Here is a 27,669-nt window from a genome sequence, read left to right as displayed (position 1 = left end):
TCCAGGTTCCATTGCCAAGAATGTGTTGTCCAAAATGCCTGTTTAGTTTTTAAAGATGGAACTCCACCCTCGCTTGGTTTTAAGTGTGTATGGAATGTTATGGTAGGACATAGTCGTAGTGGCGGTCAGACAAGTGGAAATGGTGGGGAGACAAAGATATACATGTGAAATAAACTCAGTATTTTAATAAAGTTAAAAAAAAAAATGTCCAACAACCAAGGAATTAAAGAAGTCACATTCATCCAGATGGGTAGGAAGGACAGAGACACAGTACAGGTGGTCCCACACCCACATATGATGAATAGAAATCAGGAGGGTTACCTTGGGAGTGAGGTATCCCAGCCCTATACCAGACCACCCAGCCCAGGTTCCCCATAATTTCTGGCTATAAAAACCAAGCATGTTTGGGACAGCGGGAGAAACTGCTGGATTCTCAGGCATTTCTTCTTAAAAGGCCCAAAACAGACTTGGGACTTACACAAACTCACTTCCTCTGGGTTCCAGCACCAGGTCAGCAGCTGGAAGGGCACCAGTTACATATGGAGAGAAACTGAAATGTCTGGCATTAGGGCGAGTTCCGGGTGACAGCTTCCTCCCGGACAAAACTCCAGAGGCCAGGCAGCGGCATTGTCCTCTTCCTTCCTTTCTTTTTTAAAAATTTTTATTAGTAAAGAAAAATGTAGGGTTTAACGCACCCTTTTAATTTGTCTTCAAATATTTTTAAGGTTTAAAAGTGTTTAAACTTTATAATTCCTAGTAGGAAAACATTATCTGAAAGAATACCGCAATGGCAAACCACTGTAAAATGTTACAGCTGCATGAGGAGGCAGAGGGGTAGGGATTCTCTTCAGCGCACCCCAGCTTTCTGCATGAGGAGGTCTGCACTGGTTTGTATTATTGTGACATCCATTGGGTGATCCAAGTTGCTTTTCCTTCAGCAAGGGCTTTATGTATCGGGAGGGTATTACACTTAACATCCAAATCTGGCTGACAATTTACTGATGGGACTCATTAATCTTTGGGTTGCTCTGATATTTTGACATATTTGCCAGGCTCTGAGCCACATCCTGGAAGGCCACCATAACTCTTGGATCCTGCATGGCTTAAGAAACTCTGAATCACTAAGAATTTCATTAAGCCCAGGCATTCCCTCTAGAAAACCACCTGGGAAAGAGCCATACTGAGCTCCTGGTTGTCATCTGGCTTCTTCCTCCCTCTGCGCTCATATTCTTCCCGAACCTTTCCATTCTTTTTTTGACCTCTCTTCATGTGTTCGCTCATACTTTCCCCAGTGTTCTGCAGTTTTCGGGGCCCTTGGTTGAACTTCTTTTAGCATTGCACTAGCATCTTCATCATACTCCAATTTACGTGCAAGGGCAAGATCATGGGCTGCTTCTTCTCAATGGCCCAGTAGTCTGTGCTTTTCCTCGCCATTTATAAGGCTGAGCTGAATCAGGATTTATTTCAATAGCTCTGTCACAGTCTCGGATGACAGCATTTGGCTTCTGTGCTTTGATGAAGACACTGGCTCTCTTGGCGTACAGATTCAGCTTGATGGCATCTGTGAACAAGGCAGTGGCTTTCTGTAGTTCATCATCATTTAGGGCATCAAGGCAGCCATTTTTTTATAATTTGCTTAATCCATCATATCCTCAGTTATCTCTATATTTTCCTCTCCCATTTCTTGAGAGGCATCAGTGTCTGGTTCAGTCACTCCCTCATTTTTAATTTCTAGATTACTTTCCTTATTTGATGGTTTATCTGTCTTTATATCTTCCTCCATCTTCTTACTATCTTTTTTCTTATTTTTTTCTGATTCGGTTTTATGAGTAGCAGGTGATATTATACCTCCCATGCTCTCCACCCACTCCTCAGGAAGCACATTTATTTCCACAGTATGCAGAATGCTCGGATCTTGCCTACACATTTTCCCAAAGGCCCTAGGATAGCTCCCTTTGCAGGGATCCATGGCCGGGAAGTGGTGGGTGCAGCTAAGGTTGATAACTTGGCATGACCACGTAGAAGGGGGTGGCTGCCGAGAGGCAGAACATACTAGAACCTCCCCAGCCGCTGACTCCTCCCACCAACCCATTGCCCTTTTTCTGAGCCCTCCCCCACCCAGAGCCACAGAGCAGTGATACCATACAGGAGACTCCCATCAACGTGGTTCATACAGTTTGCCCCACCTTGGCAATTACCTGATGCTTCACACCATCAAACTTACCAGTGTGCTTTTCTACAATGGGCCATGCTACCAAGACAGGGAGTCAAAGCAGCTCTGCCTAATACATGGAAACATATACAGGGAGGCTGCCAAAATGAGGAGACAAACATGGCCCAAATGAAAGAATAGAACAAGAACTAAACAAAATGGAGATAAGCAGTCTGTCATGTAGAATGTAAAATACTGGCTATCAGGATGCTCAGGGAACTCATTGGGTACTTCAACAGCATAAAAAAGACCCAGGCAGGAATAAAGGTCACACTAAGTGAAATAAAGAAAAATTTACAGGGAACCAGCTAGTGGAGTGGATGAAGCCAAGAATCAAAGCAATGATTTGGAACATAAGGAAGAAAAAAACAAAACAGAAAGAAGAAAAAAGAATTTAAAAAAACTAGGATAGGCTAAGGAGCCTCTGGGGTAATTTCAAACATACAACATTTGGATCATAGGGGTGCTGACATTTGGATCATAGGGGTGCCAGAAGGAGAAAAGAAAGAGCAAGAAATTGAAAACTTACTTGAAAAAATGATGAAAGAAAACTTCCCTAATTTGGTGAAGGAAATAGACATACAAATCCAGGAAGCACAGAGTCCCAAACAAGGTGGACACAAAAAGGACCACACCAAAATGCATCATATTATAATGCCGAAGGTTAAAGATAAAGTCATAAAAGCAGCAAGAGAAAAGAGTTTCCTACAAAGGAGTTTCCATTAGACTATCAGCTAATCTCTCAAAGGAAACTTTGCAGGCAAGAAGGGACTGGCAAGAAGTATTCAAAGTGATGAAAAGCAAGGACCTACAACCTAGGTTCCTCTATCCAGAAAAGCTATCATTTAGAATGGAAGGGCAGATAAAGTGCTTCCCAGACAAGGTAAAACTAAAGGAGTTCATCATCACCAAGATCTTATTATATGAAATGTTAAAGGGACTTATTTAAGAAAAAGAAGAAGATCAAAACTGAACATTAAAATGGTAAAGTAGGGCAGCAAAAAAAAAAAAAAAATGGTAATAAATTTACAAGTATCAGCGATTGAATCTGAAAAACAAACTAAGCAATCAAGCAGAACAGGAACAGAATCATAGATACGGAGATCATTTGGAGAGTTATCAGTTGGGAGGGGGAAGGAGGAAAATGGGGAAAAGATTCAGGGATTAAGAAGCACAAATTAGTAGGTACAGAATAGGCAGGTGGGTGTTAAGAAAAGTATGGGAAATGGAGAAGCCTAAGAACTTTACATGCATGACCCATAGACATGAACTAAGAGGGAGGATTGCAAGAGGGAATGGGGGGTACCAGGTGAAGGGGAGCAAAGGGGGAAAAATTGGGACAACTGTAATAGCATAGTCAATAAAATATATTTTTAAAAATGTGTATCTTTAAGGCATTGGATCGGCTGTATAAAAGACACCTAACAGCATTTTGTGCAGAGACGCAGGCTGAGCGTTTGTGGCCGCGTTTCTGACCTCGATCAGCATTTGTCTTCTCCGCCTAGAACCTGGGAGTAGGAGATTCAGAATCGAATCTCTTCTCCCTTCTCTCTCCTGTGAGATTTTTTTGATCTTCAGCTACATTTCGGCTTTGTGAGGAACCTTATCATCAAAGACAATGGCCAGCAATGTTACCAACAAGACAGATCCTCGCTCCATGAACTCTCGTGTATTCATTGGAAATCTTAATACTCTTGTGGTCAAGAAATCTGATGTGGAGGCTATCTTCTCAAAATACGGCAAAATTGTGGGTTGCTCAGTTCATAAGGGTTTTGCCTTTGTTCAATATGTTAATGAGAGAAATGCCCGGGCTGCAGTGGCAGGAGAGGATGGCAGGATGATTGTTGGCCAGGTTCTAGATATTAATCTGGCTGCAGAGCCAAAAGTGAACCGGGGAAAAGCAGGTGTGAAACGATCTGCAGCGGAGATGTACGGCTCCTCCTTTGACTTGGACTATGATTTTCAACGGGATTATTATGACAGGATGTACAGTTACCCAGCACGTGTTCCTCCTCCTCCTCCTATTGCTCGGGCTGTAGTGCCCTCGAAACGCCAGCGTGTATCAGGAAACACTTCACAAAGGGGCAAAAGCGGCTTCAATTCTAAGAGTGGACAGCGAGGATCTTCTTCCAAGTCTGGAAAGTTGAAAGGAGATGATCTTCAGGCCATTAAGAAGGAATTGACCCAGATAAAACAACAAGTGGATTCTCTACTGGAAAGCCTGGAAAAAATTGAAAAAGGAGCAAACAAGGAGACTTGTCTTTCTCATCCCCAGTAGAGATGAAGAATGATAAGTCAGAAGAGGAGCAGAGCAGCAGCTCCCTGAAGAAAGATGAGACTAATGTGAAGATGGAATCTGAGGGGGGTGCAGATGACTCTGCTGAGGAGGGGGACCTACTGGATGATGATGATAATGAAGATCGGGGGGATGACCAGCTGGAGTTGATCAAGGATGATGAAAAAGAGGCTGAGGAAGGAGAGGATGACAGAGACAGCGCCAATGGCGAGGATGACTCTTAAGCACATAGTGGGGTTTAGAAATCTTGTCCCATTATTTCTTTACCTAGGCGCTTGTCTAAGATCAAAATTTTCACCAGATCCTCTCCCCTAGTATCTTCAGCACATGCTCACTGTTCTCCCCATCCTTGTTCCTCCCGTGTTCATTAATTCATATTGTCCTGCGCCTAGTCCCATTTTCACTTCCTTTGACGCTCCTAGTAGTTAAGTCTTACCCTGTAATTTTTGCTTTTAATTTTGATACCTCTTTACGACTTAACAATAAAAAGGATGTATGGTTTTTATCAACTGTCTCCAAAATAATCTCTTGTTATGCAGGGAGTACAGTTCTTTTCATTCATATATGAGTTGAGTAGTTGCTTCCCTAACTGCAAAGGCAATCTCATCAGTTAAGTAGCTCCTGAGAGCAGCTTTGAGTTAGAGGTGTATGTGTTAACCCCACGTAAGAGTGCTGCGTGGGGCTGTTCAACACAAATGTAACAATGTATTTTTGTGAATGAGAATTGGCATGTCAAATGCATCCTCTAGGAAAATAATTAGTGTAATAGTCTTTAAGATTTGTTTTCTAAAGTTGATACTGTGGGTTATTTTTGTGAACAGCCTGTTTGGGACCTTTTTTTCCTCACAATAAACACGTCCTTATTAAACCAGGAATTTGGAAAGAGAAAAAAAAAACCTGGGCTTTTTTTATTTTTGCATTTTATAATTGTTTATTTCAAATTCTTTGTTTCACAGTGGCCTCCACAAAACCCCTAGAATGTATATTTTTCTTTGAGTCATCGTTATTATGCATACCAACACACACTACTCAAATTATATTTCATTGGGGTGGGTGTTGTAGTAAGGAGACAAGTAACTTTGATGTGGCGTGGAGAGTCTTGCAAAATTGCTCTTATATCCTAATGAAAAAAACTGGGAAATATATTAAGCCTTTTCGTCAGTGCTTTGTGGCCTACTTGGTGCCCTTTCTTGAGATTTTTGTTGTGTGCTAAATTGTTTCATCCTTAAATAAGAAGAAGTTAAACATGTCAAGATTTTAGGGAAATTGAAGTAACTGGAGAATAAAACTTACTTTCTTTCAAAAAAAAAAAGACACCTAACAGTTATTAATTAATTACATATTATATTTAATCCTAGCTATGACTGTATCTGTTATCTTTTATCATGAATATAAAGTTCTAGCATCTTTCTCACTGCTCAGACCCCAATAGTTCCAGAAACAAAGGGATAAGATACAGAAAATGAGTTGCTATAAAATGAATCATGGGTAGCTTTGGACTCAACCGCTTGTCCCTCTCTTTCTATCAGAGGCATGTATAGAATAACTTACATTTGTTTTTAAGCTCTGATTTTTTCGATTTTTTTTCCCCCTGCCAGAGATACTTTTCTGTAAGTGCTCCCTTACTCTTTTTTTCTTTTTTTTCCTGAATATTTAAATTTGAAGACAGTTTGAACAGAATAGTCTGGTATAGGATTACCACAGTAAGGGTACCAGTTCTTAAAACAATAAAACAATGCTTCTGAGATTATTAGAAACCATTTTAGAATCTTGCAGGACCTTCAGGTCATTTGCATTAGTATCAATTCATATGATGACTTGTATATGTAAAATGTGCAGGGCATTGCACTGAATTTACTCTGACCTACTTTTAAAAATAGGTATCTCATTTAACATTCTGAACACTTGAAAAATTATGTATTCATAATGGTCGTACTGGAGATAAATTCTGCATTTTAGTGTTTCTTTCTTTACATAGATGGCAGCATACAGTAGCAGGAAACATCTATCTTTTCAAACAAAAATAATTCTTAAGGTAGTTTTTTAAAGAGAATTTTGTTTTAATATATTTCCTTCTGCCATAGCAGTGAACTAGTACTATAGAATAGAAATCTTATGTAATTTAAGGTATCAGCTGCCTAGCTCCTTGTTAATCTTGACCTGAAAGCCCATGTTCATGGTCAGACAGAAATTTAAGAAATTATTTTAACTTGTTTTTTTGCATCAATGTGCTACCTTCCATCTTAGGTCTATCATTTGGCAAGCGTACGCTTACGTGATTTATGTTTAAAACTGGATGTTTCAAATGAGTTACGGAGGAAGATATGGACATGTTTTGAATTTACTTTAGTTCACTGCCCTGACCTAATGAAGGACAGACATCTGGATCAGCTCCTTCTTTGTGCCTTTTACATCATGGCAAAGGTAATGTATATGTTGGGGTAAGTTCTTTTCACTAGTTGCCTGTATTTGAAGCATGGAGTAAAAATCTGTTGCCCTTCATCCTTCGTTTGCCTTACGTGCTGTAAACTAACAGTACCCATCATTGTTGATTAAGTAGTAAATTCCAGCTACTATACCTATCTCTGGATTCTCCATTTAGTTTTATAATAATCAGCTTTCCAACTTCATATGTGTACATCGGTTGTCAAGAAGTTGGAAAAAGTCTTAGAGACCATTTGTAGTAAATTAGCTCTCCCCACCTAATGTGACAACACCATTTCCACCCCGACCCCTGTGGTACCTCTGATATGGTACTTTAAAGTAACATGATAATTATATTGTAGGTGAATAACTGAGGCCCAGAGCTGAAAGTAACTCGGCCATAGTTATACAATAAGTGGCAACCTAGAATCTCCTTATTAATAACCTAGTGTAAAACAGCTTCTATAACATATTTCTTTCCAATGACTTACTGTGCCACCTCTGAAGAACGTTTTATTCTCTAGTTGCTACAGCATGTTTTAAAATAGCATATCTTGTTTTTTTAAATTTCTGATATATCTGAAACAATCATCTGTAACTTTGGTCTTAACTATCCACACTGACAGTCCTAGCAGACATACGTAGTTAAGTGCTAATTTTTAAGCTTTTTGAGGCAGAGGACATGTTTTCAAATTCCTCTGTGGCACCTGTCTCACATTGCCTCTTGAAAATCTCTGTACAGGTGCTCTCACTTTCTCAAAGCTTCTTTTCAAGTGTACTTTGCTTGCTTTCTCCTAAGCTTCAAGAGCTGTAACTTGTTTCCAGAGCCCACACCCAGCTGGCTCACTTCTCCTACCTCTGTCATTTTCTGAGTAAACTTTCATTACAATTTGAAAAACAAAAGAAATCTCTATACCAATAGGTATTAATAAATGTTATTAACTAATCATTTGTGTTTTCCAAAGAAATACAGAGTTTAGGCTTTGCCATTTTCTAGCTCAGCATTATGGAGAACAGGTTAAATACTAATGCACTGTGAAGCAGAGGAAAAGAGTAAGTGAACTTTTTTGATAACAAATAGAACAGAAGGTATTCCTTTACAATCACTAATCTGTTTTCTTCCTTTTAGCCATCACTGTGACTTTCCTGTCAAAGTATTAGAAATCATACAGTCTGTCCTGACATGTTAAAAGCCTAATCCTATGATAACCACTCATTTTTATTGTGGATCACCACAAGACATTTTCTATAAGTTAGTATGTAGTTAATATACTTTTAAATAAGTAATTAAAATCTAATAAAACCAGAGACTGTATGGGATTCAGCAGATTTGAGTTTTGTTTTGTTTTTCTTTTTTTGTCATTTAAAATATTTTTATTGTATTTTTTTTCATTACTGTTTATCCCCTTATGTCCCTCCCCCCCTTGAGTTTTTTTATATCTTTCTTTTGATAAGGAAGGCATTTTCAGTGAAGTAATACCATAAGAATCTTGGTGCTTTTTGATTAATGAACTATTAGCTAGGTCCCCACAGGCCACAAAGTCTGAATTTTAAAGGTAGTACAAATCAGATTTGGTAGTGGTTTTTAGTCATGGACTGGCCTAGGGTTAATGGCTTTCTGCAAGACTGCTTCCATGCCAGCCTATAATTGAAGTTTTTGTTCAGAGCCATTTTTATTTTAGGAGCAGTTGATAAATGCAGTTTTCCTTTTCCTTAGGTAACAAAAGAAGAAAGAACTTTTCAAGAAATAATGAAAAGTTATAGGAATCAGCCCCAAGCTAATAGTCACGTGAGTTACATTATTTTTCTTTTTGTCCAAAAATAGATTTTGACTATTACTTACTCATGTGTATATTTGCGTATACTTTTTACATGGTCTCCTATTCCATTTGTTCACCTGTTGAGTGGGGATATTTTTCACTAGAAAATTTAATGAAAAATACATATGATAATAATATTCCTTAATTGTATGAGATTTGATTCTCTGATATTTAAATTCAGTGAAAACTGGGGATTTATTAACTTAAATTCTGTTTCTTTTGCCATCTGCTAAGAATCTGGTATCTTTGAACAGATGGCAAGCATTTCTGATAATGTTGTTATAATAGCCATGGTGAGAATCCTTTACAACTTTTCTGTCATGGAAATATAAAATGTTAGCTTAGTGACCTGGCACATAGTAAGCAATTATGACTGTTAGATCCATATTGTTGTTACTATTGTAGCTGAGAAGACAGAATTAAGTTACCTTAAGGCTTTGGCCATCCAAGATCTTGGTTACTCTGCTTTAAGGGAACATAGCATAATGGCCCTCTTCTCTGCCCCTGTGATCTGCCATCTTAGGAAGAAAGATGGTGGCTCAGCAACTCAGGCTGGAGTGACATCCTCTTCTAAGAGAGCTCCACCAAGTTTTGTTATTGGTAGAAATCAGACTCTTCCATGGGGATCACAAAGAAAGCATTCTAGGGGCCCACGCACAGGGGATTATTGTGTGGCAAGATGATGTATTCATGTGGAAGCCCACTCCTATGTCCCCTCTGTCCTACCTCCACCCATCGCACCACAGAAAACGTCCAACCATGTCCTAAGCAAGGCCAAAACAAAAGCCAGTGTCCAGAGTTTCTGCTTCCTGTTAGAGCTTAGTCTTTTGGAGCCCTCACAGCCTGCCTTGGCCCCAGTATCTGCTAGATCCACATGGTCACATGCTCCTAGACGAGAGAGAGCACTGGGCAAGTGCAGATCCCCAAGCAAGAGAGAGAGAATGCGCAAACGCACTGGGCGAGCGTGAGTTCCCAGGAGAGAGAGAGAGAGAGAGAGAAGAGAGAGATACGGTTTCTTTGTCCCCTTGGGTTATAGCCAGGAGCTATTTTAAAATAACCAATCAATTTTCCAAGCTTTTGTGGGCCTTCTAGTGAGTTCACTCCCCAGCCAACCCGTTGTTCCCCAGGCTAGACTGACAGGCCTCTATGGTCAGGCACCTTCCCCTGAAACCCCCAACTCCCAACCATCTGGTACCAGAGGGGGGAAGGGAGGGATGTTAATCCCCTTGGAGCACAATGCTCTGGTCCCCTGGAGTGTGAAAAGCTGTAGCACTCATACGCCCTAGTTTATTAAGCTCAATGTCTAAGTCCCTCCACACTCTTATTAATAATTAACTACCTATGCTAACAGTGTCACTTCTTTACTTAAGCCCCCAAATACCCTGATAGTTATTTAGAGATATTAGAAGAGCCAAGTACAAGTGTTTGTTATATACTATGACAGGCTAAGAGTTTCTGGTCCTCTTCAGAAAAATAATCTCTAGGGAACAGAGCCTAGAGAGGCCCATATTGTCCATAAAGATCATTAAGGTAAAGTTATTGTATGTCATAATAGGCCAAGCCCAGCTTTCCTAAATATCTTCTAAATACTAATACCCATAAGATGAGGGGGAATAGATCATGCCCATCAGCTATCTTGTAGGCAAGAAGGAGTTTAAGGTCAGGATGGGAACAAATTTTCATGTAGCTAATTGAAAGGAGTTGGGAGTGGAATGGAAGCAGGAAAACAAGCCTCAGTGAGAGCAAATGATTCTTGGGTAAGGAGTTAAAAGAGAGAAGGAACAAATCAGATCTTTGAAGTTATTTTATTTGGCAAAATCTGTTCATCAGTATTTAATTGCTATTTATGTACTTAAGTTTTCCTATTTACAATGTAAACCCCTACAATGGCATATTTTAGGGATAGGCTTAGAATCAGCTTTAGTATTCCCTCTTCTAAGATGTTTGCCATAATCTACATTTACCAGACTAATAACATCTTGCCCTTGATTATCATGATTACAGACAAATACTTTTTAATTTGCTTGATATTTTTGTTGTTCTTATTTTGATTTTGCTTCACTTGTGCCTCTCTGTGACTTAGCAGTCCTTTTCTTCCCCTCTGACCTATAGGTCTATAGAAGTGTACTGTTGAAAAGTATTCCAAGAGAAGTGGCTTATAATAAAAGAATAAATGGTGATTTTGAAATGACAGATTGTGGTAAGTTGTTCAGTTTAACGTTCTATATGCAATACACCTTTGGTACATTGTACATAGTATAGTGGATGTCAGGTAACAGAGAGTGAATGGTAAGTTTGTGATAAGTGCTGGTCAGGTGCCTTCTCCAGAGGTTGTGTATTGAAACTATTAATTTGTCCCCTGTTAATTGTGTTTTAGAAGTCTTCTAGTCTGCTTATACACATTAATAAAACAAATAAAAGGCACTTAAATTTTTAAAATTCAGTAGTCCTCCCTCATCCATAGTTTTGTGTTCCTTGATTCCAGTTACCCGCAGTCAGTGAAAAATTCCAGATGTTTTAAAAGAGAGACCACATGCACAATAATTTTATTACTGTTTATTTGTTTATAGTTATAATTTTTCTATTTTACTATTAGTTATTGTTGTTAATCTTCTACTGCGCCTAATTAACTTGGGGAAGAAATAGACTTACAGGTCCAGGAAGCACAGAGAGTTCCAAATAAACTGGTCTCAGGGAGGACCACACCAAGACACATTATAATCAAATTGTCAAAAGTTAAAGATAAAGAGAGAATCTTAAAAGCAGCAAAAGAGAAGAAAATAATCATGTACAAAGGGGTCCCAATTAGACTATTAGCTGATTTCTCAAAGGAGACTCTGCAGGCAAAAAGAGACTGGCAAGAAATATTCAAAGTAATAAAAAGCAAAAACCTACAGCCACGATTACTCTATCCAGCGAAACTGTCATTCAGAATAGAAGGGCAGAGAAAGTGCTTCCAGGACAAAGTAAAACTGAAGAAGTTCATTAGATCCAAACCACTGTTATATGAGATGTTAAAGGGACTTGTTTAGAAGAAGGAGGATCAAAACTATGAACATTAAAATGAAAACTGTATCACAACAACCAACAACAGAAGCTAGGGAATCGAAACAAAGGCAAACTAAGTAGGCAACAAGAGTGGATAAAGAATTATAGGTATGGGGAATATATAGGGGGGAGGGGGAAGAGGGGAAAAGGTGGGAGATGGTACAGGAATTAAGCATAGTAGGAGGGAGTGGAGTAGACAGGAAGATGTTGAGAAGAACTATATGCACAACCAATGGGCGTGGACTAAGGTGGGGGGACAACTGGAGGGAAGGGGTGTCACTGGGTGGAGGGGAGAAGAGGGAAAAGAAATTGAGACAACTGTAGCAGCATAATCACAGAAAAGATTTGTTTCAGTTCCTGGAGCTAATGACCTAGACTTGGATGCACCAAAGAATACCACCTTGAAAAAAAACAGTTCTGGTTCTATAAGCAAATTCATCAATAGGTATAAAATAATTACTGTTTAAAAACACAGTTTATGCATCCAATACAGTTAGGTAAAAGTTCTAGCTGTCTGTTCAACAACCACCTCACATAAAAGGTTCACTCAAGGCAGATGCTAATATTCTATTATCTTTAAAGCCAGGATCAAGTCAACAGTATGCATCAGAGTTCTTGTCTTGGCATTATTCATAACAGCAGAGCCCCACAGACGTCAGGGGATCTCTCTCATCTCTTTCATGGTATTGTGGATAGTGTCTCAAATCTTTTAACCAATCTGCTTATGTTAAATGATTTTAATTTCCCCAATATGAGCCAGTTTTTAGCATTAGGCATACTTAATAAATGGTTGCTATTTTAATCATTAAAACCTATTCCTGCCCTGGCTGGTGTGGCTCAGCGGACTGAGCACCAGCCTGTGAACCAGGAGGTCACCGGTTCGATTCCCAGTCAGGGCATATGCTTGGGTTGCGGGCCAGGTTCCCAGCTGGGGGAAAGTCAGAGACAACCATACATTGATGCTTCTCTCCATTTCTCCCTTCCCTTCTCTCTAAAAATAAATAAATAAAATCTTTAACAAAACAAAACAAAAACACCTACAGTAGTCCCTCTATATTATGGTTCACTTATTGCGGCCTCACTGTATTGCGGAATTTTAAAAAATATTATATTTAATTACCGCAGATTTTTCGCTATATCGCAGGATTTTGTGGTACTGTATACGTATGTTGTTAAAGTTATGTAGGTTTAAGAGTGTAGAATATGTTTAAGAACATAAGTAGTGTTTATAAAAGTGTAGAAAAGGTTAATAAGGGAGTGTGAAAGGTTAATAAGGGACTGGGAACGGTTTATAAGTGTGTGGGAAGGGTTTATAAAGCCTTAAAATATATATAAATACTAAAATAAATGTAAAGTTCCTACTTTGTGAATTTTCACCTATCTTATTCCCTCACTTATTGCAGGTATTACGTTCTAGACCCCCCTGTGAAAAGTAGGAACCTTACATTCATTCTACACTCTTAAACCTACGTATCTTTAACAACATATGTGTACAGTACTACAAAATCCCATGATATAGCAAAAAATCTGCAATAAGTAATTAAATATAATATTTTTTTAAATCCAACAATACAGTGAGGCCACGATAAGTGAACCACGATATAGAGAGGGACAACTGTACTGTATTCCTGATGTTGAGTATGTTAGCAAAGTATTGACCATTAATTGATATATGCCTAACAGAAACTCTTACAGTAGCCAACTGTGGAGAATGAGCTTCTTAATTAAAACAGCACGTCACTCGTGTACCATGTGTTCTTCATTATCATATTAGCAGACCTCCCCAGACTGGCATTCTTGATTTAGAACATTTCAGAGACCCAGATTATAGCTTAATCTAAGTAACACAAACATAATATTCAATTGTTTTATACCAAATTGAAAATGTTACAATACTTTGTCAGAGGCTTGTTTTAAGGATTAAAAAGAATGGGTGTATGTGCTTAACGCAAAGCCTGCTGATACACCTAAGTACCAGTAAATAGTTACTATGTATTATTTTGTGTATAAGCAATATAAAATTTATTATATTTTATTAATGAATATGGCTTTTGTCTTTTTTAAAGTAATTATTTCTTAGGTCATATTTCTTTATTTTTTTACAAATTATTATAGTATAAATTTATTTAAAGAATAAACCATTTAAGCATCAATTCTTTGAAATAACCCAAACTATAAGAACTAGTGATAAGTTAGTTATGAAACATAGATCTTTTTTGTATAAGTGTGGAAGAAAAGCTGGAACATTAGAAACTATGTTATAGATAAAAATCCCTGCATGAATATAAAGTGGAAATATGTTCTTATCATTCCCTGTAAGCAGATTTGCACTTGAGATAACCCACTGGGACAAAATGATGAATCCACTAAGACTAACGTCTACCATGAAACATTTCCTTGATTTAGTTATTTTTCTCCTGTTTCTCTTGAAAAAGAGATCTGCTTGTTCTGTGTGTGTATTTTGCTGTGTGTGTGTGTGTGTGTTTAAATAAAGGCAGTGCTCTGTCTCCTTCCTTCAGGGAATCCTTTTTTCTTTGTGAGGCGGTATTGTCATTTCCACTTTAATGTGAATGAAGTCATCCTTTTCCCGTGAAAGATAAATTTCCCAGCTGTTTATAAATTGTGGAGCCTGCTGTGGGAGAGGTCAAGATTTCAGGAGGAGTTCCTTCTCTCTGTTCCACTTGTTCTTTTACTGCTCTTTCATACAGCTGATCTTTTCATTTCTAATGTGTACCATCTAACTGACAAGATGGTGACTTCCCCTTTGAAAGTTAGCTCTGTTTTTGTGTATCAGACCCATGGTGATAGTACTTTGTGAGGACTATGGCAACACTCATGTTCCCTTCTCTGATTGATATAAGAGATAAGCTGAGAAAATCAAGAGATTGAAAGGGGTTGTTATATAGTGTTTTCTTGGTTAAAATGCTTACCACTTCCTCTCTCCTCTATTCGAGTATATCGCTGTTTCCTTTGTTTTGAACTTCTGTTATTTATGTGCGTAGAACTTCCGTTTGGAATATGATCTCGGGTTGATTTACCTGAGCACCTCTATTCAGCATCTAAGTATCCAGCTATTAGACTCCTTTCAGTATTACAAATTAATTAAGGATCTGACATACTGGTAATTATTATTGGTCCCAAACATACCATTGCTTTTTCTCGTGCTGCTCCTAATGCCTAAAACACACTCCTGCTGATTCTTTGCTTTGCTGACTCTTATCCTTTTAAATTATAATTTATAAATCACATGTTAGCTGCATTATGAAATGCTTCTTTTCACCTTTGTTGCCTTGGCCTGGGTTAGATGCCTTGTTTGTTAGCACACATAGTAGCTTGCAAAGGATACAATAGGAAATTATGGATTTTTTAAGTTATATTTTGGTGCAATGGAAACAACTTTCAGAAATGGGAAAACTAAAGATCATCTATACAAGTATGAATTTCTTCCTTTTTTTTGGTGTGTTTTATTGATTATGCTGTTACAGTTGTCCCAATTAGTTTTCCCTTTGCTCCCTTCCACCCAGCAACGCCCTTCCCTTCAGCAGTCCCCTCCCCTTAGTCCATGTCCCTGGGTTGTACATATACGCTCTTTTCAACGTCCCCCTGTCCCTTCTGCACCCTCCTACTATGCTTCTTCATTCCTGCACTATTTTCCTCCCTCTCCTGCTTTCTGCTGACCTCTCCCTACATGCTCCCCATACCTATGATTCTGTTCCCACCTAGTTGTCTGCTTAGTTTGCCTTTGTTTTCATTCCTAGCTTTTGTTGTTGATAGTTGTGTTACTGTTTTCATTTTAATGTTCATAGTTTTTATATTTTTCTTAAATAAGTCCCTTTAACATTTCATATAATAATGGCTTGGTGATGATGAACTCCTTAAGCTTTACCTTGCCTGGCAAGCACTTTATCTGCCCTTCCATTCTGACTGATAGCTTTGCTGGATAGAATGGTCTTGGTTATTGGTCCTTGCTTTTCATCACTTTGAATATTTCCTGCCAGTCCCTTCTTGACTGGAAAGTTTCTTTTGAGAAATCAGCTGATAGTCTTATAGGTACCCCTCTGTAGGTAATTCTCCTCTTCTCTCTTGCTGCTTTTAAGATTCTCTCTTTATCCTTAACCTTTGGCATTTTGATTATGGCATTATGGTGTGGTCCCCCCTGGATCTAGTTTGTTTGGGACTGTCTGTGCTTCCTGGACCCATATGTCCATTTCCTTCCCCAAATTAGGGAAGTTTTTCTTCATTATTTTTTCACATAATTTTTCAATTTCTTGCTCTCCCTCTTCACCTTCTGGCAACCCTGTGATTCAGATGTTGGCACGTTTAAAGCTATCCCAGAGGTTTCTAAGCCTCTCTTCATTTTTTTCAATTCTCATTTCCTCCTTCTATACTGGTTGACTGTTTACTTCTTCCTTATGTTCCAATGTTTTTTATCTGAACCTTGGTTTTGTTTTCTTCATCACTTGTTTCATGTGGATTTTTCTTCATTTCACCCAGGATAGCCTTCATCCTTTCCCCGTCCTGTTTAACCTTTTCTGTCAACTCTGTGAGCATCTTTACCACCAGTGCCTTAAACTGTGCATCTGTTAGGTTTTTTTCTCTCCTAATCTGTTAGGTTCGCTATCTGCTCGTTGCCTAGTTGTGTGACTGGGCCCTTGATCTGCGCCCCACTTCTGAGCCGTACTTCTCTGTCTCATCTTTTTTTTTTTTTTTAATTTGTTTACTTATTTTTAGAGAGAGGGGAAAGGAGAAAGAGAGGGAGAGAAACATCACTGTGTGGTTGCCTCTCACTCGCGCCCCCAACTGGGGACCTGACATGCAACGTAGTTATGTGCCCTGACTAGGAATTGAACCAGCGACACTTGGTTCGCAGGCCGATGCTCAGTCCACTGAGCCACACCAGCCAGGTTGTCTCCTCATCTTGACAGCTTTCTGTGTTTGCCTCTGTGGTTTGGGTAGGGCTGTCGCACCTGTTACATTATAGGGGGCGGAGCCTTCGGTATTCATTAGTGCTGGTCACCCGTTGCACTGCATTTTGGCGCTGTATGTGGGAGGGGTCTGAGAGGGAACAGTACTTGTTGCTGCTGCCTTTCCAGGCACTTCTCCCCCTTCCTGTACTAAGCAAGCTGCCTCCTTTTCGAGACTGGTAGCTTCTTCCTCTGCCCCAACTCCCACTGGATTTCACAGTCAGAAGCAATGAGGCTCTATTTTCCCCGGTGCTGGTACCGCAAGCTATGCAGTCTGGTCTGGGGCAGGGATCCATCTGGTCTGGGGCTGGGATCGCTTCTTGGGTTTAAACTGTGTGACTGTTTTTCGCCATGACTACAGTCGCTGTACTGCTAGCCGCACCCCAGCTGCTACTCCACTCTTTCTCCCGTCCCAGCTCCGCGCCTCCTACCTTTCTGGCTGATTATTTCTTCTTTATTTCTTTGTTGAACTTCCCTGTGTTTTGGATTTTCTGGATTTTCTGGGTTTTTTTGTTTTGTTTTTTAGTTTTGAGGTGATTGTAAATTCCTTCTTAGTTGTGAGAAGATACAGTGTGTGTATTTTATGCCTCCATTTTGGCCAGAAGTTCCTAAGGTCATATTTCTTATTTAAAATCTTTTAAATGTTGAAAACTAGGTCACACACATGTAAAGCAAAAATAAACAGTTAAAGCAAATCCCCTAAAAGGATAAAAATTCTGTTTTTATATGAGATATATAAAATTGATAACTGCAAACTGATAATCAGGTGACTTTATTAATTAGATACATTTTACAGTCACCTGGTAGGCAACAAAGATATTAGTAGAGCACATTTTTACTTGTTTTTAGATTATAGTGATGCCTTTTAGACCTCACAAGAAATCACCATAAGATCACTGAAATGGTCTAAAATCACTGACGTTTTTGAAAAAGATTTTATGTATTTACTTTTAGAGAGAGGGGAAGGGAGGGAGAAATAGAGCGAAACATCAATGTGAGAGAAAAACTTGAATCAGTTGCCTCTCAAACGCCCCCAGCTGGGGACCTGACCCATAACCTAGGCATGTGCCCTGTCTGAGAATTGAACTGGCCACCTTTTGGTTCACAGGCCAGTGCTCAATCCACTGAGCCACACCAGCCAGGGCTGAAGTTTTAAACTGGTCTGTGGTTAGTAGTTTTGCATAGCTAGAAAGCCAATCTGAAATATGTACTACACATTGTTATTGTGAGGAGTTAAAAGAATGAGTGTGGATGTGAGAGGAGAAATATAAAATTAATACTAAATGCCTACTGTGCTGCTGTGCTGGTCAAGCCCATCATCTCTTAGCCTTGAGCTTCTGATTTATAAATTCTAGTCATTCTTTCTTTCATCTTAAAATAATTTTGTTTCTATTTTTTAGTGGTAGGAATCACACGATAATGCATTTTCTCAATCTGAAAACTAATGACAGTATGTACAAAACACCAGCATCAGTCCTCTGCCAGTGATAGTTGGGGGTTTGATCAATATGTGCACCCCAGACAATCTGAGTGTGCCCAATCTCTGAAACCAAGTTCCCTTAGAAATAGCTATCTACTGTTCCCTTGGATGCAAATATATTATCCTGTGATAAAAAACTAACCATGTATTATGGTTGTAGTTGTTGGCCACCTGCAACCTTAGGATAATTTGCCTTCTCCTTTGCCTTCCTACTTTCAGTTTAGGTCTTTGGAAATTTCTAAAGCCAAAGATTCAGGCTAAAAAATTCAGCATGTCTCTTTGGAACTCTGTAGATACTATCTCCAATCTCCTTAGGGCTTGTCTCTTTCATTCGTCGGCCGTCGTCGGCAGCCGTCCGTCTCGAGAGACGATGGTGTAGCTTCTTAAGAGTCTATCTGCACCGCCGAGAATGGTTGTGCAGTCCGACTCGGGAGTGACACGGTATCTGTCTCCTCCCGTGTTGAATCGACATCTTGCGATGACGCTGGAGTGTCCTCTTCAGTGAAGCTGAAGCTACAGAGCCTGGGCAGGGTGATATGGAGGGTCTGCTGTTGCCCAGGCAGCAGACCCCTCCTCTCTTCGCAGCTGAAGGGTCCAAGGGAAAGACGAGTCAATACAGCTTGGCTTCAGGTGCGCCGCAGGAGTTGCCGGTGTTGACTACAACGTCAAACCGCCTTAGGGACTCCGGCTCCAGATTTTCTGTCGGGGTTTACTCCCTTAGCCTTTCCTCTGAAGAGGTATGCCGCAAGGCAGCGGAGGTTTTTTGGAGTCAGAGTTTTCCTTCTCTGATGTGCCCTGATGTGGCGATTTATATAAAGCCATATTTTAATTGCTTGACAGTGTTATATTGATAATCCAAAAAAAGAGACATTTCTCTTACTCATGGGAACCGTAGGGAAAATTACGGAGTTATAATAGTTCATTGCGCAAGGAAAATCATGTATCTTGAAGTTGGGATGCTTTAAGACTATCTTTTCTCTGATGGGATAGGGAAATTAATTCATAGTGGTTGAAGTAGGAAACATGTCCATCTCATTTCTAAACGGTTGGATGTAGATAGGGAATTTAGCTTAATTAGGTCTTTTCCTACCCAAAGATACTATAAATCTAGGAATAAAAAAATTCCGTGAACTAGAAGCCTAACCAGCATAGCCAGGCAATATTCTAATTTAGAGTTTTTTGACAGTTGGAACAGTGAAGAAATTTCTAGGAAATCATTGCTCTCGCCTGACAGAAGTTCTGGACCCTAGATATTGGCAGTCTTGCATTTCACACAATGAGCATGTGGTGCTACTAGGGAGGAGTTCTTGACTGGAAGGAATGAGGCAAGAATTGGAGCCCTTGAAAATCTGAGAAGTCAGAGACAAGGCATGAAGAATAGCAAGAACAAAATGTCACAGACTGAGAATTATGAAAAAGGAAAAACTAAGAATTCTTCTAGTGTCTGGTTTGTATCAATAATTCCATAATTTCTGATATGTTCAGATCCCTCTGGAAAAACCTTTGCTTTATTAGGGGTTATTTAGTACCAGTAGTACTTCAGCCTTAGCTATAATTCTCAGAGTTTAACCCCTTTCACAGAAGATCCATAAAGCATTTCCTTCTGAAACAGATGTTCAGAGAATTGGTATCTGTCTGAAGGGCTTATCAAACACAAAATGAGGTATGACTTGGCAGAGATCAAGTCAGTTGTGTATCTAAATTCCAAAGGTCACTAAATATTAACAGATAATATCCTGGTACTGAGTAGACACCGGGATCAGGAAATGAAAAGTTAAATCTAAGACTATTCATGTATTTGCTCAGTTGATGATTTCCCTCTTGGACACACTGATGCTTCTCATCCACTAACCACATGACAATAGAAAGTGACCATGACATTATTTATAGAAAACTTTTAAGTAGTAGAAAAATGACTCCCTTTCTTAATACCTGAAAAGATGCTGCTGTGATCTGCAGTTCTTGCATGCTCTGCTGTAGCTGGTTCTGCATTGTAAATGATCTTCTCCTTGGTGATGGAAGCAGTGGGGAAACCTTTCACAACTGTCTGCTCTCCAGCTATAGGAAGACAGGACACAGACTCTGCAATGGCATTTTACAGTTCATTTCTAGAGTGTGCTGCTCATTTAATCAGCTTCTGCTGTAGAAATGTATCTGAAGACAACAACGCCCAGGGATGCATTGAGAGAAAATGTCATTCTAGAAGCACATTTATTAATTGTATTGTGTGGCAGTTCACTCCTGAGACACAATTCATTCCCAGAGTGGAGGAACTGTTATAGCCTGCCTGCCTTCATTCTTTTTCTCCCACCTCTGTGTGACACACAAGATCACCTGGTTTAAGGCAGCCTTATAGGAAGGGTAGGTTCTATGCAGGAAAAAGAAAAAATCTTCCAATATTAAAAAGACAACCACATGGGGATGTAAAATATAACATAGGGAATATAGTCAATAATATAATAACTGTATAGTGTCAGGCGGGTACTAGGATTATTGGAGGGATCACTTCATAAGTAATATAAATGTCTAATCACTATGCTGCACTATTGAAACTAAATCTTCAACTGTAATTGAAAATTTGAAAATAATTTTTTTAATAGTTCATTGGTTCACTTTACAAATATATTACCATGTGCCTCAAATTATATTAGGCGGAGGTTTTCTTTTATCCCCTGAGGGGAAACAGATTTGTAACAATTATAGTACCAGTCAAGCAAACCTTTGATCTCCTTCTCTCTCCCAGTCTTTCATAAATTCCATATCCTAATGCATATGTGATAAGATAGTTACCAGGCCTCCTAAGGCTTTAATTTCAGAGTGCTAGAGTCCTGAAAGGAGTTGAAAGGTAGAGACCTTTGTCCTGCATAAAGGGTAACTGACATTTTGTTTTCTGTTTTTAAATTTAAAAATACACAGCTAAATAAAATCATGTTTTGTTAGAATTCTAGGTGCCAGATTTTTAAATATTTCCTTCCTTCAAACTTAGTATAGCCCCTGATCTTATGTAAATATTAACAACTGGAATTACAATGACAGAAATATGAAGACTATATAGTCGCTGCTTCTAAAAATTTCTAATCCAAGGAGGACATTTAATACTTTTAATTGATCTATATAATTAGAATAACCTGCAATAGCTATTACCAAGCCAGTTTACCTTGCAACAGTGTTCTTCAGGATGATAGTAAGTGTCATGGGGAAGAGGGACTGTGCATTAAAAAATTGAGAAATACGGGATTAAAGTGAACATGTGGTTTTTTCCAACTGCAGAACTCTTAATATACTAACATGTATTCTGAATTTCCAAGAGGAGGATATAATATGCAGCATTTCCTCAACTTATTCAACCACGTAGCTTTTTACCTGCTTTTAAGATCCTTCAAAAATAGCAAGAGTGAAAGAGACATGCAAATTGGGACTGAGATCCATTTGGAGATTCCCTGGGATGTTTGGCCAGTGGACCATGTTTGAGTTTTCTGGTTTTCCTAGGGTGGAAGCATACTTCTACCCATATTCTCAGTGTTTGCAGCCCAGTGTATTAAGAATGAGAGCTTTTTCCCACACTGGTGTAGCTCAGTGGGTTGGGCGTTGTCCCACAAACCGAAAGGTCACTGGCTAGATTCCCAGTCAGGGCACATGCCTGGGTTGCTGGCAGGTCCCTAGGTAGGCGCGTGTGAGAGGCAACCATCTATGTTTCTCTTGCACATTCATCTTTCTCTCACCCTTCCCCCTCTTTAAAAATGAAAATATATTTTTTTTAAAGGGGGGAAAAAAGAAAGAAGAATGAGAACTTTTGCCCTGGCCAGTGGCTCAGTTGGTTGGAGTGTCATCCTGTACACCAAAAGGTTGTGGTTTTGATCTCTGGTCAGGGTATATACCACATAACCTAGATTGCAGGTTTGATCCCCAGTTGGGGTGTATGTGGGAGGCAAACAATTGATCTCTCTCTCTCTCTCTCTCCCTCTCTCCCCTCCCCCGCGACCTGCCCCCTCCCCCCGCCTACCCTCTTAAAAACAAAAAATCAAACATATCCCCTTGGGTGAGGATTAAAAAATAAGAATGAGAACTTTTTTCATATGCCGAATTCTTTCTAATAGCCAGTCGTTTTCTTAGCTCCTATAAGCAGGTGATTTTTGTACGTTGAAGTACAAAGTGGTTTATAATAATACTCTTCTCCCCAAAAAAGAGTAGAATAAAGTTTTGCCTGTTGTCACAAGCAATATCCCAGAGTTACACCAGTAAATAATAAAAAGTACCTTGGGGCAAGCTGTCATTTTACAACTAAGGATGCTAGCTATAAACTGGGCACTAAGGTTCCTGTTGTGCATCGGGAAGTTAGGCTCTTTGAACACCTGTCATCTGCCATGTATTTGCAAATAAACACAAGCAATTTATCATGCTTCTTAATCTATGAGGATATGCCTTACCTTTTAGTCTATCCATCTTTCTCAAAGAGCCAACATGAATACGTGCAGGCCCTTTTATTATCTGAATTTTAGGGATTGTCACTGCCACCCACACTCTAGAGCTTAGTTTAGCTAAACCCCAACCCAGGGCTGGTGCTCTCTTAAGGGCCACCCACCTGTGACAGTGAGATCAAAAGCTCTGGTTGCTGAAGTGGTATCTAAAGAAAAGAGATCCACCTTAAGTTTATATGTTTGTACTTCTCAAGATTCTCATTTAATTTATGCATAATATTTGTAGATTTCTGACCTTTTCTAAAAACATTGATTGCTTTACATAAAGGTTTGTGTTTATTTTATTTTTTAAAAATATTATAGAGTTATAATCTAAATCAGCTTTTATATTAAAGTACATCTGTCACAACACTGAATTCTTTTAACAGACTTGGAAGATGTTACAAAAACACCTGATTGTTCCAGTGCACCAGTGAGAGAGGAAAGAGGCGATCTTATCAAATTTTACAATACAGTATATGTAGGAAGAGTGAAGTTATTTGCTTTGAAATATGACTTGTCAAATCAGGACCATATGGTACGTTTTATCTTTTACTGCTTTATTGTTGTCATAATCATAGTTGGATTACTGTGAGTTTATTTTGCTAGATAAGTGTTTCAGAGTTAAAGCCTCATCGATGTGTTATGTAGGATAAAATATACTAGTAATTAAGCAGAGAGTGATTAAGGCTATCATGCAGCAGAGACCAGAGGACATCATGGAAATTTTATCCATAATGTGATTATGTTGCTAGAAATTATGTATACATGGGCAAGAACTAGATAGGAACACGGCGGGAGGGGGGGGGGATCAATTCTGGTAATTTTTCTCTTGTTTTTAACTTCCATTGTTATATTTATGAGATGAATGTTTTTCTCAAGATAAAGAGAAAAGGAAATAGATAGGCCTGAATTACAAATTGTGGCAACACTAAGAAATTTTTATGCAGATCCTAGATTTGGCAGTATCAGCAGGTTTGTGAATACTAGTAGTATACCAGTATATAATGGCCCTGGCTGGTTTAGCTCAGTGGATTGAGCGTCGGCCTGCGAGCTAAGTGTCGCTGGTTCGATCTTCCAGTCAGGGTACATCAGAGAAGGAAAACTCTGACTCCAAAAAAACCTCCGCTGCCTTGCGGCATACCTCTTCAGGGGAAAGGCTAAGGGAGTAAACCCCGACAGAAAATCCGGAGCCGGAGTCCCTAAGGCGGTTTGACGTTGTAGTCAACACCGGCAACTCCTGCGGCGCACCTGAACCCAAGCTGTATTGACTCCGTCTTTCCCTTGGACCCTTCAGCTGCGAAGAGAGGGGGGGTCTGCTGCATGGGCAACAGCAGACCCTCCATATCACCCTGCCCAGGCTCTGTAGCTTCAGCGTCATCACAAGATGTCGATTCAACACGGGAGGAGACAGATACCATGTCACTCCCGAGTCGGACTGCACAGCCATTCTCGGCGGTGCAGATAGACTCTTGAGAAGCTACACCATCGTCTCTCGAGACGGACGGCTGCCGACGACGACCAGTATATAAACTGAGTTGATTCCAAGTAAACCAGTATAAACTGAGACCCTGATCACCTAACTTGATTTTTAAATCTTTTGCATTTTAATATAAAGTCTCAACATTCCATTAACATATTTGTTCCATGTTGGACTCATCCTGCTGGCTCATAGAATTCTCTGCCTCTCTTTTATGCTCTTTGCTACTGCTTTGATTGTAGGTATGTTTGTGTCAAGAAAGATTCTTATTACAAGTGTTAGGACATGATTATTCTTTGCCCCTACTTGCTGAGAATGGATTTGGGGTTCCTATACTCCTGGCCTACTGCTTCTGGTATCTTACCTAGAATTCTTCAGGATTTTCTGAAAGTTCTAGGAAAATCAATTTTAGTTCCTCTCTTAGTAATTATTGAAAAATGAGGGGTAATAAACTATTTGTTTGCCTTTTTCAGCCATAAATATAGCTGATTCCTAACTAGGAGTTGCCAATAAGAATAAAAATGTGATAGAATTCTAAAAAAGAAAGAATACTTATCTTAAAACAACTCACTTTCTGGTTATTTCAGATGGAAGCTCCACCTCTCTCTCCTTTTCCCCATATTAAGCAACAGCCAGGCTCGCCACGCCGCGTTTCCCAGCAACACTCCATTTACGTTTCCCCGCACAAGAACGGGCCAGGCCTTACGCCAAGGACTGCTCTGCTGTATAAGTTCAACGGCAGCCCTTCTAAGGTACGGTGCACACAAACTTTACTCCTAAACAACTTATGTGCATGTGTTAAAAATTTATTTGAGATTACCAGTTAGTAATACTTAATCTTACTTTCTTTTTTGCATAGTTACTACTAATAAATACTACTAAAGAACTGTTACTATGGCAAGTTTCCTGTGATCAAGAGCAGTGTATTCACTTGAGTAGCTCAATCCAATGCTAGTGATGTGGTATGGAGAAGCTCACTGCAAGAGTTCAGTGTTTCTCTCTGCTCAAGCATGATCTTGAGAAGGGACCAGTAAGGCAACACCTGCTAGTGGCCAGATATGGGGTACATTAAGTTTAAAGAAAGGCCTTACAAGTAGAAGTTCATTTAGTGGATGGTAACAGGATAGTAAAAAGTGTGAAAAGAGGCCTCCTTTTATTTAGACAGACAGCTCTGTGGTTATTCCTGTACACTGATGAAGATGTGACAGGAACATGATTGCTGTTTTCCAGTATTTCAAGGGCTGTTAAGCAGATAGATTCAGTATGTCTCCAGAAGCCAGATCACTGCCAACTGGAAGAAATTGTACTGGGACAAATTGCAACTCATCCCAAATACAAGGGCAGCTCCTTAACTCATGAGTTTCTCATTCAGTTCCACAAACATCTGTTGAACTCCTATGATACTTAGCAAACAAGGCACCCTGAGATAGAGTACCTCACAGAATGGTATTTCCTCTTCATAGAGGTCGATTTCCTATAACAATGTTTAGAAGAGATTCTTGCATGAAATTGGAGTTGGGACCAACTGACTCCTAAGGCAGTGATTTCAAAACCATAAGTCAGAATCACCTGGAGAGCTTGTTGAACACAGATACCTGTCCTGTAGATCTGCTGAATCACAAAGCTCTGGCAGTCAGGTTCCCTACACAACGCTGATGCACAGCTGTTAGGAAACACTTCTCCAAGGCCTCGCTAATGAGAGTGTGGTTTTCAGACCAGCAATATCAGCATCCCTTGGGAGCATTTTAGAAAGGCAGGCTCTCAGGCCTCACACCAGCCCTTCTTAATCTGAATCTGATCATTAGTAGGGTCATTACAGCTTTAAAAACATTGGTGTAGAAGGAGGATCTCAAACTTTAGGGAGCATCAGAATCACCTGGAGAGCTGGGTGAAACATAATTTCTGGGCTCCTCCCCCATTGTTTGATTCATTAGGTATAGGGTGAGGCTTGAGAATTTGCATTTCTAATAAGTTCCTAGCTGCTGCTTCTGCATCTGCTCTGTGTGCAGCTCTGAGAACCACTGCTATAGGGTAAATTCCATTTTTCAAAATCCCTGAAAAGATTAATTCTAATTATCTTTGTTTGGTTAGCCTTGATTCAGAAAAATAATCTGTACCCCATTGTCTCACTTTGGATAAAGGATAGAGGGCAGAAGAAAGCTTAGTTTTTGCTGCTATTTCCCCCCTTCCCCCTTTTACTCATGCATGTCCTCTGTTTTTGCACAGAGTTTGAAAGATATCAACAACATGATAAGGCGAGGTGAACAGAGAACCAAGAAGCGAGTGATAGCCATTGATGGTGATGCAGAATCGCCTGCCAAACGCCTCTGTCAAGAAAATGATGATGTTTTACTTAAAAGACTACAGGATGTTGTCAGTGAAAGAGCAAATCATTAGTGCCTTTCCTGTTTCTGTGATAAAAGCACTTCCAGGTTGTTTTGCAGAAAGTTGGGGCTCTGTCCTTCAAAACTTTCAACCCTGTAGATGGTAAATATCACTGAGTTATAAGAAAAATTACACAAAAATTATATGCTTTTTTTTAACATTCATCCACAACGTAGTTGACAGAGATGTATTTTGAGCTGGATTGAAAAGGAGTGTTTTAAGTGCCTTTTAAACACATTAATCATTCTAGGATTTTTTTAATGTTTGTTCCTTGGGTTAGTTTTTAAAATGAAGTAAAGAGGAACCTCATAATTTTTTAGCTCCCTTTTTAAAATAATCAAATATCTCCTCCTTCTGTGCTTTGTAATATGAGGATTAATAATCTATTTTTGGTATGTGTGCTTTGAGGTATTTGTGTTCTCAATTTGGTATTGAGTAGGGGTTGGTTCCCATAGCAGCTAGGCCAGAGGATGATCCACTGTGGTACGTCCACATCTGGGTGCCGTACCATTCTAGGTTGTCTAGATCCCTCCCCCGCCCTTCTCTCCTTGAGCATCAGCAGATTTGTACCTGAGCCCAAGCACTGCCCCCACTCCTTGCTTTCCAACCCTAAGCCCTCTTACCCTGGTGTCACAACCTAATGAAAGGGGTACTTGCTCCTTTTTTTTTTTTTTTTTTCAGATTTAATGTGTTTTATTGATTAAATTATTACATTTGTGCCAATTTCCCTTCCCTCTGCTCCCCTCCACCCGGTGGCCCCCCTCCCTCCAGTTGTCCCCCCCTTTTAGATTATGTCCATTAGTTGTGCATACAGTTCCTCCCAACCTCTCTCCGTCTATTCCATTCCCTCCTACCTTGATCCCCAATTCCTATATCATCTCCCTCCCTTTCCCCATTCCCCCTCCCTGTTGACCTCCCCCCAATATGCTTCCCGTACCCACAGTTCCTCTTCCACTCTCGTTGCCTATTTAGTTTGCCTTTGTTTCATCTCCCTAGCTTCTGTTTTTTTTTAAACCAGTCCCTTTAACATCTCATATAACAGTGGTTTGGATCTAATGAACTCTTTCAGTTTTATTTTGTCCTGGAAACACTTTCTCTGTCCT

At 39.5% G+C, this 27,669-nt stretch overlaps 1 protein-coding gene and 2 pseudogenes across 1 annotated transcript in view; 2 read left to right on the top strand and 1 right to left on the bottom strand.

Annotated features, from left to right (window-relative positions):
* The window catches only part of RBL1 (RB transcriptional corepressor like 1), a 68,840-nt gene extending 41,615 nt beyond the window's left edge, over positions 1-27,225 (top strand). Inside the window, exons 17-22 of the mRNA XM_090286371.1 lie at positions 6,756-6,932; positions 8,650-8,721; positions 10,865-10,952; positions 23,091-23,239; positions 24,769-24,933; positions 26,408-27,225. Coding sequence (XP_090142497.1) covers positions 6,756-6,932; positions 8,650-8,721; positions 10,865-10,952; positions 23,091-23,239; positions 24,769-24,933; positions 26,408-26,578 — 822 coding nt within the window. The 3' untranslated portion in view covers positions 26,579-27,225. The remainder of the gene's footprint in view (positions 1-6,755; positions 6,933-8,649; positions 8,722-10,864; positions 10,953-23,090; positions 23,240-24,768; positions 24,934-26,407) is intronic.
* Positions 971-1,969, bottom strand: LOC150003524 (putative protein FAM10A5 pseudogene; annotated as a pseudogene).
* LOC150003523 (heterogeneous nuclear ribonucleoprotein C pseudogene) lies at positions 3,647-5,017 on the top strand (annotated as a pseudogene).
* Positions 27,226-27,669: the final 444 nt, after the last annotated feature.

This window comes from Furipterus horrens, unplaced genomic scaffold (genome assembly GCF_987537825.1).
Source record: "Furipterus horrens unplaced genomic scaffold, mFurHor1.1.pri manual_scaffold_8, whole genome shotgun sequence".
Classification (NCBI taxonomy): domain Eukaryota; kingdom Metazoa; phylum Chordata; class Mammalia; order Chiroptera; family Furipteridae; genus Furipterus; species Furipterus horrens.
Note: the sequence above shows the minus strand (reverse complement) of the source record. Positions and strands in the feature narration are given on the sequence as shown.